The sequence below is a fragment of the Erinaceus europaeus genome, chromosome 9 (genome assembly GCF_950295315.1).
Source record: "Erinaceus europaeus chromosome 9, mEriEur2.1, whole genome shotgun sequence".
In the NCBI taxonomy this organism is placed as follows: Eukaryota; Metazoa; Chordata; class Mammalia; order Eulipotyphla; family Erinaceidae; genus Erinaceus; species Erinaceus europaeus.
In genome coordinates this window covers 117360715-117373049 of record NC_080170.1, presented here as the reverse complement: position 1 = coordinate 117373049, position 12335 = coordinate 117360715, and the positions used below count along the sequence as shown (strand labels likewise).

Genomic DNA, 12335 nt, shown 5'->3' with positions numbered 1-12335 from the left:
TTAAATTACACAAATTTATCAGATTGAAATTTTTATTTTCAAATGTACTTCACTGAACATCCAACAACGTATATTTGACCAGTAGGAGATATATATTGTAATTTGATGTAGTTACACATTAATTTTAGAGTCTTTCAAAAGTTACTGACATAGCAGATAGATAACAATCAATAAGAGAATAATGGGAAGTGGTGAGAATTAAAAGTGTGGATGTATGAGTAGACTTTGAAGGATTTTAACACTTAATAAGTATATTGATAAAAGCCTGATCCAAAGATTGGCCTATAACAGGAAGATTGGCAACTCCTGGAGGCAAAGCAGGTAGGGTAGCAAAATCTGGATCCATAGCTCAGGGACGGCAAGCCACAAACACCATAACCCAGGGCCCTAAAGCTACGAGATCCACAGCCCAGTGGGTAGTAACTTCTGGATCCATAGCCCAGAGAACAGCTGCTACTGGAACCACAGCCCAGAGACCCAGTGTAAGTTGGCCAGCAGGGACTAGTGCAGATGAAGGATCTTGGGAGGTTGTAAGAGGTTTGGCAGGGACTGGACATCACACAGGAAGTCTGGCACCTGATGGGTTTGCAGCAAGTCTCCTGGCAGCCCGAGTAGAGAGAGGAGCCCAGCTGGCAGGTTCTGGGAGAGCAGAGGTCAGTGCTGTAGACCAAGTTGCTGGAGACTGGGTACCGCAGGCCACTCCCAAGGGAGCTGGAGGAGAAGCTTCTGGAGCAGCAGTTGCTGGACATGTCGGCAGCAGATGTGAGCTCAGTTGAGTTACAGAGAGGAGATTCTGAACCTAAACGTCACTCTGGAACAGTAGTGCTTATATACTTTCAGCCATGGGTGTGGTTTCCTATGAGGACATGTCTCCTAGATGGGAATTCTTCTTTTACATTGTGTAACTTAACAATCTCTATAATTAGTTACATTTGAATAGTTTTCTACATATTTTCTCCATGGGTGCTATAATTTTGTTGTTACCAACAAAACCAATGAACTGCTTCTATGCTACAAACGCTATGACTGTTTCTCACGAATGCACGTTTCATCAAAACCAAGAAAGTGTCACCATTGGGAAAGGATATCTTCTGGCTCATGGTGTTTGGATTTACTTCCTGTGTGTCCACATCTGGGTCTGCTGGCAGGTGTTTTTTACCTCCTAAGAGTGGAGAATATGCTAACATTTATTATAACATGAAAATTAACAGAAACTTGGGGTTCTGTTGCAATATTGAGTCTGGCCCAGTGGACAAATGGCAGCTTCCACCTCGATGGGGTAGTCTTCACAAGGAGAATGACCCACTGTGCCACCATTTATTCCCACGCTCCAAAAATTATCAGGAGTGGTATCTTTTCAGCAGCTAAAGAAGGCTTATAGATCAAGGGCTACAGCTGCACAGTGTGATTTTTTGTCCAGTGAAGTGAGTCTGAAAGGGAGAGAACGAAAACTCTGAGACAGAGATATCTAAGAATTGAGAAAAACACGTGCCATGTATTTTAATGTAAGTAGTAAAGATAACTCTTAAGACTGTGGAGGGGGACAAAAAGATACAGCCACCATAAAGGAGGAAGGAGGTAGCAGGATTGTGTAAGGGGTGGAATTGATTGCACGAATGGCTCTAGTCCTTTGGCTGTGGGTGCAGTGTGGCAAATACATCTATTATTCAGTGTATCTGTGATCATAAAATGCATGATGTATTGAAATACAATGCTAAAATAGTTGCACTTTATCACAGTAAATGAGTGAATTGAACATGAAGATAAAAAAAAAAAAGCAGGGGGGGGATCAAATTGGGCTCATCTTGAGGTCTCCTTAAGAAACATTAGTCTATCGGAGTCGGGCAGTAGCGCAGTGGTTAAGCGCACGTAAGGACCGGCGTAAGGATCCTGGTTCCACCCCCCAGTTCCCCACCTGCAGGGCAGTCGCTTCACAGGCGGTGAAGCAGGTCTGCAAGTGTCTATCTTTCTCTCCCCCTCTCTGTCTTCCCCTCCTCTCTCCATTTCTCTCTGTCCTATCTAACAATGACGACATTAATAACTGCAACAAGGACAATAAAAAGGAAAATAAATAAAAATGTTTTAAAAAAAAGAAAAGAAACATTAGTCTAATGAGGAGAGGAAACAACTGAAAAATAGAGTACACTGAAGGTTAAAGAATCACAGTGTAGGGCTGGGCAGATGGCATAATGGTTCTGCAAGACTTTCATACCTGAGGGTCTGAGGGCCCAAGTTCAATTTCCAAGTTCAATTCTTCTTATCTCTCTCATTAAAAAATATTTTTTAAAAATATCTTTTAAAAAGAGAATTACACTGTTAAAAAAAGAGAATTACCTTGTTTTTTTCTATTATGCACTTAAGTATAATTTATGTCCTCCCAATTTCCTTGTAATCAAAAATTAGCAAATTAGCATATGTTATGAATTTTGATATGTTTTCTTCTTTCTCACCTGCATATGTAAATATTCACAATGGTGGATCTTACATAAAATATTCTGGGCTTTCTGAAACTATTTCTCATTTCTCCCAGTGCATAGGCTTGTTTACTTGTTTTGACACCAGCGTTATTATCTTGCCAATTCAGGTAGGCTTTTTTAAAAATTTTTCTTACAGAGATAGAGATAAACATATAAAGAGTGCTGGAGAAAGAGACTGACACACACACTGAGAAAGAGAGAGAGAGAGAGAGAGAGAGAGAGAGAGAGAGGAACCTGCAGTACTACTCCATTGCTCACAAACCTTCCCTCCTGCAGGAGAGGACAGGGGGCTTGTACCTGAGCCCTTGAGCACTGGAATATGTACACTAAACAGGCGTGCTAGGTCCAAGTCCTTCCCAGTGCAGGGATTTTCAATGACATTCTGGCACTTAAAGAACCAGCCACTACTTTACATTTTTCAGCTTAAATATGAGAGCTACCCACCTCATCCTCCAGTTTTCTTTTCCTCTGAGGGACGATGGATGTCTTTTTTTGGTTCCCACTCCATATTTCCTCTCTCTCTCTCTCTTTTCCTTCTCCACTTCTCATCTCTGCCTCCATCAGTTCTTTCTGGCCTCCTCATTTTTCTTTCTTGTATCTTTTGTGTTTAAATTTGTGTTTCCTTTTGGTTTTGTTGTAGTATTGTTTACCTCTTTTCAACTGTAGATTCAGAGCTGACCATTTTGGATAGGCTTATCCTATATTTAGAATACAACAAGTTGCTTGCTAACTTCATTGACAAAATGTTAAGACACAGCCTGCTCAGTTGCATTCCTGACACAGTGCAGCCGTAGTGGGTGGCAATAATGTTTATATTGTCTTCAGTCAAAACAGGAGTAAAGCTACAGAAATTATGTCCAAAATACCAATTTTTCTGAGAAAAATTATAGTAAACATAATAGAGACCTGCTAGATGGAAGAAGACTTTGAAAAAAAAAAATGTGCTCAATTCAGATAGCTCCTTGCTGAATCCATTATTATTATTGTTGTTGTTGTTATTATTACTGGAGACCAGAAATTTATTTTTTCTTGTGCTGTATCTCAGAAAGTAGTTTAAATATCCTAACACAATCTGAGAACACTATTCTTCCCTCACATTTTGTATATAGATTCAGCTCTTTAATGTAAATTTGCTATCAGTTAAAGGACACAAAATTTCAATGAGTTAATATGAATACATTGTGAAGATCCTGCTACACAGTCTTCTGTCTATAGCTAGAAACATAGTTTGTCTATTTGAAACTTGCTAGGAGGAATCAGTCCCCTATCACACACATAAAAAAATAGATGTAAAATGGTAATTCATTCACACAGAACACGTTAAGTTGCTTGCTTTAATATATTATTTCATAGCATTGTGTATGCCAATTCCTTTGGTTCCTACAGTCATCTTACAATGTATATCAAAATATAACTACTCTTGAAATAAACACAACCATTATATTCTCTTTACTTCAATACAGCTGTAAAAATAAAAATAAACCTTGAACATAAGATTTATGAGTGACATTGGGAATAGAAGTTTGTGGTGTCACATTGGGGAATCCAGTGACTTGGTCACCAATTAATTGCTTTTCCCATCCTTTTCTTTGAGAAGAGGTGTTCTTATCTTTTGCTTCTGAGTCTCTCAACCTTCATAGAGGCTAAATGATCATAAACTTAAGGATTTTTAAACTCCTTAATCTTCAACTAAAAGAATCCCTGAGCTTCATTCATATTGTTTGATGTGTGTATCATAACCTTCCACTATTTCTAGCCAATCCATTTAGAGTTAAGATTGAGATTTTCCACCTAACAGGTATGACTTTGAGTTGTCTATCAGCTGAATTCTAGTCTTTCCTACTGTGTAGCATTATCATTAAGCTATGAGTAAAATGGTATTATTATGGGTGGTGAGTTTCTGACAGAGTCTCAGGAAAAGTGAACACCTGCCCCTACTCTCTACCACATTCCCAGGAAACATGTCACTAACACGCTGTGGATTTTGCTTTTATGAATCATGGAGGTCAGAAGCTAAGTCCACCAAAGTCAACGCTTACATAAAAATTCTTCTTAATCACTATACATTATGAATGCAATTATAAACTATAAAAGACAAATGTTAAAGACTAATAAATTATAGCTAACTGAAAGGTATGGAACATCGCAGGAAAAAATTAACCTTACAATATCCATTCTTTAATTCTTTAATTTACTTATTACTGATTTATATATTTATTTGTCTCCAGGGTTATTGCTGGAGCTTAGTGTCAGCACTACAAAGCCATTGCTTCTTGAATCCAACTCCTCTCTCTCTCTTTTTTTGGATAGAACTGAAAGAAATTAAGGGTAGAGATAGAGAGGGAGAGAGAAAGATAGACACCTGCAGACTTGCTTCTCTGTGAAGCGTCCCACCTGCAGGTAGGGAGTGTGGGGCTTGAACCAAGATCCCTGTGCAGGTTCTTGAGCTTAGTATTATGTGTGCCACCACCAGGGCCCCTCATTATTATTATTATTTAATGTGATATCATAGAATAAAATCAGCCTCTTACCCACGTTTTATACTACTGAGCCACATCTGTGGTCTTTTTAAAAATTTTTATTGGGAGGTTATGGTTGTGGTGTTGAAAGTCACACACAGCTTTACAAAATAGTGTATTTTACTAGTTCATTCAAGAAGCAGACATCAGGAAAGAGTTAAATATACAGTAGCTTTATGTGAGAACAATCTGTGAGAAAACAGAGTTGGAGAAGGGGGGATAGAGAATGTTCAGAGAACTTCCAGATACAAAGTCAGTTCCAGCAGAATTAAAATCAAGGGCAGACACACAGGGTGAAGATAATTCCTCAGGAACCCTGCAGAATGCTCAGTCCTCTTGTGTCAGATGTGTCCCTTCTGTTCCAGAAATGAGCCACCCTAACAGTTCTGCTGTGCTGGGTCATGGTCTTGGAGCAACACATGGAAAACCAAGGGCTTCTGTCCCAGTGAAATGCTAAATTTGGGTTCAGAGCATGCAGGACCCTTGGTTAATGAAATCCCCTATAACTAAGGATCTGATAGTCAAATTTGCAGAGTTGTCACATACAGGAGTGACAGTCTGTTAAGGCTCAAGATCTTATTCCATATACCCTGAATCTAAATCCCAGTTGTTCTCTTTTCTCATCTCAATCAATACGGTGTGGATCTGAGATTCTGTTGATAAAGGTTCCAGCTGGTCTCCATTTGCTGCATCACCTTGGTTCTATTCTTCATTATCACCATCACCAAATAATAATCTGGCTTCTCTGATTCTAGACACATACATTGTACAATTTATTTAGCTTATTTTGATGATATACAATTTGCTTAGCTTATTTTCTATTCATTGAATCAGACACACACTGTCTGAGAGAATGCAATGACTAGAATATAAAAAAAAAGCATGAAGACTAGTAAGGTGGAAACTTTAAAATAGTTTCCCCATTGGGGAAAAAAAGATAAACTTCTGATCAATGAGCAAAGAAATATAGTCATGGTTTTTCTTTTTCTCAACTTTATTTTTGTAATATTTTTATAATCTTCTTTAAATTTATTTATTGGATAATGATAGCAGAAATTGAGAGGCAGAAGAAGAAGAAAAAGAATGAGAAATAGAAGGAGAAGGAGAAGGAGAAGGAGAAGGAGAAGGAGAAGGTGAAGGAGAAGGTGAAGGTGAAGGAGAAGAAGAAGAAGAGAGAGGCAGAGACATACCTGCAGCACTGCTTCACCACTTGTGAAGCTTTCTCCCTGCAGTGGGGACTGGAGGCTTTTAAACTCCTGTCCTTGAGCTTTGAAACATATGTGCTCAACCAGGTGTTATACCATCCTGTCCCAGAAGTATAGTCATTTTATCTTACTTTCCATCTTTTGGGAACAGTATTTGCCTATCATTTCTAGATACATCAACGTGAGGACAAGTTTAAGAAAGGATTTCCTAATTCGGATGAGTTAAGCATTTGTCTGAAACAGTCATAGCATTTCAGACATAGGAGTAGTTCTTTAGCTTTAGCTATAAAATGAATGCAGTACCCATAAATATAAAGTGTGAAAAACAATCTGACAGTAATTAAAAAGATTACTGAGTTACACATATGTAAATGAGGGAGCACAAATATGTAAAGGATGATCCTGTAGATGACCACCTCTATGGCTGACAGTATATATATGCGCCTGCTCAGAAGGAGAACACTAAAACGCAGAACCTCCTCTCTGTAACTCACCTGAGCTCACATCATCTGCCGTCATGTCCAGCAACTGCTGCTCCAGAAGCTTCTCCTCCAGCTCCCTTGGGAGTGGCCTGCGGTACCCAGTCTCTTCCTGTGGCTCTTCCTACCCCAGCAACTTGGTCTGCAGCACTGACCTCTGCTCTCCCAGAACCTGCCAGCTGGGCTCCTCTCTCTACTTGGGCTGCCAGGAGACTTGCTGCAAACCCATCAGGTGCCAGACTTCCTGTGTGATGTCCAGTCCCTGCCAGAACACCTGCTACCGCCCAATAACTTCCACACTCTTCAGTCCTCGCTGGCCAACTTACACTGGGTCTCTGGGCTGTGGTTCCAGTAGCAGCTGTTCTCTGGGCTATGGATCCAGAAGTGGCTACTCCCTGGGCTATGGATCTCGTGGCTTTAGACCCCTGGGTTATGGTGCCTGTGGCTTCCCGTCCCTGAGCTATGGATCCAGATTCTACTACCCCACTTACTTTCCTTCCTGCGGTTTCGATTCATCTTATTACAGGCCACTCTGTAGATCTGACTTATGCTAACTAATTTACTGTTAAGAGCAAATACATTTGAGAATTATAAATCATCTACTTAAATTATCCATTGTCTTAACTCCCTCTATTAGAAAGTCCTACATCATTGACTCCCTGGTCATTGTCAACTGTTTACCACTCCAACCATCACCACTGGTTGGGAGCTTAATTGTCAAACTGCAGAATGGAGGACTAACTACAGTAGAATTGTTGAAATCATTAGTGATGTTGCATGATCTTCCAAAGTAGATGGAAATTCAAATCATTTTATTTCAATAAACTCTTCATGTTCTGATCAAACTGTGTTGATATTTTTCAATTCATAGCAACCAAGATTCATTTAGTTGGGGGTCATGAATCTACTGGAATATAGAAGTTACCAAGTGCAAGTACCAGTGTTCAGTCCAGCATCTGGGAAGCTTCTGGAGAGGGGAGGCGGTTTTGTATGTATCTTTTGCATGTATATATCTTTCCCTATCTCTCCATCCCCTCCCAATTTCTCTCTGTTCCACCAAATCAGAGAAAAAAAAAAAGGAAGGGAGGGAGGGAGGATGGAAAGAAGGAGGAAATGGTGAAGGAAGTGACAAAATATGGCTACAAAAAGCAGTGGGTTTCTCGCGCAGTTAAACACAGAGTGTTTAATAACCTTGATGTCAAAACCAAACATCAACAAACTAAAATAAAATGGAAGGAAGAAAGAAAGTAAGCAAAACCCAATATCCAACTAAGATTCTGTGTTATCAGTTTCCATTCATGAAATTTTGGACACTGAGATTCCTTTAGAGCGGACACTATAGCCTGATTTTAATTGTATTTGTAACTCCTCCAATTTAGTCAGGAGTTCCCTAGACACCTATGGTATCCAGGTATAGTCTTTCTCACATTGAAAATATCAAGATATTTTGGGGCCAGGTGGTGGCGCACCTGGTTAGGCACGTTACAACAGCAAGGACCCGGATTCCAGCCTTCGCCCCCATCTACAGGGGGCAAGCTTTGCAAGCGGTGAAGCAGGTCTGCAGGTGTCTCTCTGTCTCTCTCCCTTCTCTACCACCCCCTTCCCTCTCAATTTCTGGCTGTCTCTATCCAATAAATAAATAAAGAAAATAAAAAAATTAAAAAACTTATCAAGATATTTTAAGACTCAATCACACAAAATACGCAGACCTTGGCTTTCTAAATAGATAAAATATCAGAGAAGTGGAGGGAGAATGTAGGAACAAGTTATGATTTATATGATGAAACAAGCATGTAAAGGCTATTAAAATAGAAGACCATTGTGTGCTTGCAGAAAAGCGCACCTGTGAGCTTTAGCTAGTAATAGAAAACGATCCATATATATATATATATATATATATATATATATATACACTAATTGGCCAAATCCCTATACCACAATTACTGTTTTCCAACTGCTTAAATTATCTTTTTTTTGTGCAAAGAGGCAGGCAGCAGACTTTGAGATAAAGTAACAAGGCCCAGCAAGTGTGAAGTTGCACCTGGGTTCTTTCCAAACTTACAAAGTGAAATGAACTGCAAAACAGAAGCCTTTAATCACACTGCAAATGTCTGTGTCAATTGTATGTTGAAGTATAACTGAATAACTTTCATTTCTACCATATATGTACATATATATATGTATATATATATATACATATATATGTGTTAAAAGAAGACACCAATACAGATATCATAATTTCTAGAGACAAATAGTTTGTACCTAATTAACAATGTTCAAACATCCTTCTTATAGTTTAATTTATATAATACTTAAACATCCCTGACATCTGCAAGTGGAATTCAGACTTGTAGAGACTTGGGAAACAGATTTATAAGTACTTACCAGATATCTCTTCATGTTTTTTTTTTCTTATTATTACTTTACTACTAAGGCAATGGCATAGGATATATAAAATACCTCACAAAAGTTCAGCAACTCCAACAGGCTATGCTCCTGAGGTGGAAGTTGAAGAGATTTGTGGAATTTTACAAGATTAGAGTGTCGTTGAGTAAAACAATATTGCTTCCCGCACCTGTACAAATTCAGTCTGATTTCCTCTTTTCTGGCTCTTCCTCTTCCACAATTTATTCCTCCTTCTCTTCTACCACTCTTAGGATACAGCAATGCTGCTTATAGAATTAGAGGAAAAATATGAAGACGCAATGAAAAATGTTGGGAAAAATGCAAGTAGTGAAGCAGGTCTGGCAGTGTCTACCTTTCCCTCTCCCTTTCTGTCTTCTGCTCTTCACTCAATTTCTCTCTGTCCTATCCAAAGAAATGGACAAATGACTACAGGAGCAGTGGGTTTGTAGTGCAGGCACCAAGCCCCAGAAAAAACCCTGGAGGCAAAAAAAAGAAAGAAAGAAAGAAAAAGAAAAGAAAACCTCAGCTTCTAAAAATAAGTTAAAAATTGATAGTCTGTAACAGACTACAATAGTTCAAAGTGCGCGCACACACGCACACTAACAATCAAAAGTGGGGACAATATTATTATTATTATGCATAACAAAGATGCATAACTTTTGATATGAAATTTATATATATGAGAGAGAATCTGAACATCACTCTGTTATGTGCAATACCTAGAACTGAACTTTCTACCTCATCCACGCCAGTTCAGTACGCTATTGTACCATATCTTGATCCTTAAACTGATATCTTACTCAAGGACCTAATTTCTCAGAATATAGGTTTCACCTATTCATTGTTTCAACAATGAATTATTATATCACGAACCAGAGTCTCCTAGTTATCAGCAAGTTATAACTTCTCTGCACAAGTTAACTGGAAACAAGCCGGTATTTGTCAAGTCTATAGCTAGTTGCTTTTAGTCTGCCAGGTTCCTCCTGCATACTTCTAAAGATGCGCACTGTGCATTTCAACCCAGGAGTTTAAGTCCTGGGCTTCTACTGCCCGGGAGCTGCTGATCATGTATCCAGCAAATGAATTCCTGGTTTGATTTCCAAGAATAAATGTAGCCAGCTTCTCAGTGAATTGAGTTAAGAGTCATTTCTGCACCTGTTTGCAGCAATTTCTGTTCACTACATGGTTATCTCATTAGCGATTACAGGAGGGACCATTTTTTTTTAAATTTTGTTACTTAGCACTCAAAATACATTATCAAAAATTGTGTCCGTTTCCATAGGGTCTACACAAATTTGCATTCCCACTAATAGCATAAGGATGTACCTTTTCTCTTTATTTATTTATGTGTTTATTTATTTTTGAATATTTTGTCATTGCCTGGCTTCACTGTTCAGGTTTGATAAAAGAGAGAGAAAGAGAGAGAGAGATAACATAGTATCAAGTTTTAGCCTGATGCAGTGGGAATGGGCTTAAATGTGGGTAACAAGGAAGGCAAAGAAATTCCTCTATCAGGTGAGATACCGTCTTTGTCCTGGAAGTTCCTTGACCTTGATATACTTTCCAGCAATTGTTTTTAGTCTTTTTGATACAGGACATTCTCTCTGATGTGAAGAGATACCTCATTATTGATTTGACTGGTGTATTCCCAGTAATATGTGATGAGCACTTTTTCTTTTATTTTTTTCCCCTTTTGTTGCCCTTGTTATTTTGTTATTGTGGTTATTACTGTCATTGTTGGATATAACAGAGAGAAATTGAGAGAAGAGGGGAAGACAAAGAGGGGGAGAGAAAGATACATACCTGCAGACCTGTTTCACAGCTTGTGAGGTGACCCCCTGCAGGTGAGGAGCCAGGGACTGGTACAGAGATCCTTATGCAGGTGAACAGGGATCCTTATGCAGGTCGTTGTGCTTCTCACTATGTGCGCTTAACACACTGGGCTACCGCTCAACCCCCAAAATGAGCACTTTTTTCAAAGACATTTAAAAAATAACGAACATCTCTCTACTGATGGTATGTCTATTTTTAATTATTTTTTTCCCTTTTTCTCTAGGGTTATCATTGGGGCTCGGTGCCTGCACAATGAATCCACTGCATATTATATATATATATATAATAGTATTTTGGATAGAACAAGGAGAAATTGAGAGAGGAGGGGAAGATAGAGAGGGAGAGAGAGAGAGAGAGTGAGATGATGTAGACACCTGCAGACCTGCTTCACTACTTGTGAAGCGACCCCCTTGCAGAAAGGAGCCAGGGTCTCAAACCAAGATCTTTGAGCAGGTTCTTGCCCTTTGTACTGTGTGCGACAGTGCCAGGCCTCCCTAGTATTTGGTTTTAAGTTACATCAATTTGGTGGATGATGATTTCAGCTGTTTTTGTACTTAATATCCAACCCTCTACCTTCCTTTGTGCAGGTTTTGGTTGTATTTTTACGGAGGCAAAGCAAAAGTCCTGAGTCCTAACAATTCCACAAGTGAGCATAATTATCCAATTTCTATCCTTCATCTTTCTACTTCTTTTACCTTTCACCTAATCATATCAAGTTCAATTTATTTGGTCACAGATGATAATCATCTCATCATTTAAAAATATTTTTTTTATTTTAACGAGTGAGAGAGATAAAGAGAGATATATGCAGAGAAAGAGAGAAAGAGAGAGAGAGAGACTCCAGAGCACTGCTCAGTTCAGGCTTGTAGCAGTGCTGGGGATTGGACCTGGACCCTTAGACCCTTAGAGCCACAGGCAGGTAAGTCTTTTTATATAACCATTATGCTGTTTATCCAGCCCTAAAAAAATAATCTCATCATTTTTAAGTTCAATTATATTCTAACTGAATAATCTTCTTCTTCTCCTCCTCCTCCTCCTTCTCCTCCTCCTCCTTCTTCTTCTTCTTTATAAAATACAAACAGAGATGGCAAAGCAACAAGAAAGTGAGAGTTAAAAATAAAAGAGAACAAACCAAAAATATCACTGAAATTTCTTTCAATACATTGGGTGTCAGACTTGAACCTGGGTCATGCAACTAGCAAAACACCACATTATACAAGTGAGCTATTTTCTCAGACCTCAAACCAAATATTATTAATCCAGTTCTTACCCTAATCAAACTATTTTTATTCATTCTCTAGACTTATATTGTTTATATCATAAAGTACTTTCTCCTGTGATTCTTTCTGACTTCTAAACTATTAAGATATCATTCTAAAATGCATCTATATTGGGGAAATATTTATGCTCAGCGTC

General features: G+C 38.7%; 2 protein-coding genes across 2 annotated transcripts; one reads left to right on the top strand and one right to left on the bottom strand.

Moving 5' to 3' along the window:
* LOC103118355 (keratin-associated protein 13-1-like) lies at positions 1 to 764 on the bottom strand. Its single transcript, XM_007528570.2, has one exon. The coding sequence runs from the start codon at positions 747 to 749 to the stop codon at positions 243 to 245; it is 507 nt and encodes a 168-aa protein (XP_007528632.1). The 5' UTR covers positions 750 to 764; the 3' UTR covers positions 1 to 242.
* Positions 765 to 6657: 5893 nt separating this feature from the next.
* Positions 6658 to 7525, top strand: LOC103118354 (keratin-associated protein 13-1-like). Its single transcript, XM_007528569.3, has one exon. The coding sequence runs from the start codon at positions 6719 to 6721 to the stop codon at positions 7232 to 7234; it is 516 nt and encodes a 171-aa protein (XP_007528631.2). The 5' UTR covers positions 6658 to 6718; the 3' UTR covers positions 7235 to 7525.
* Positions 7526 to 12335: the final 4810 nt, after the last annotated feature.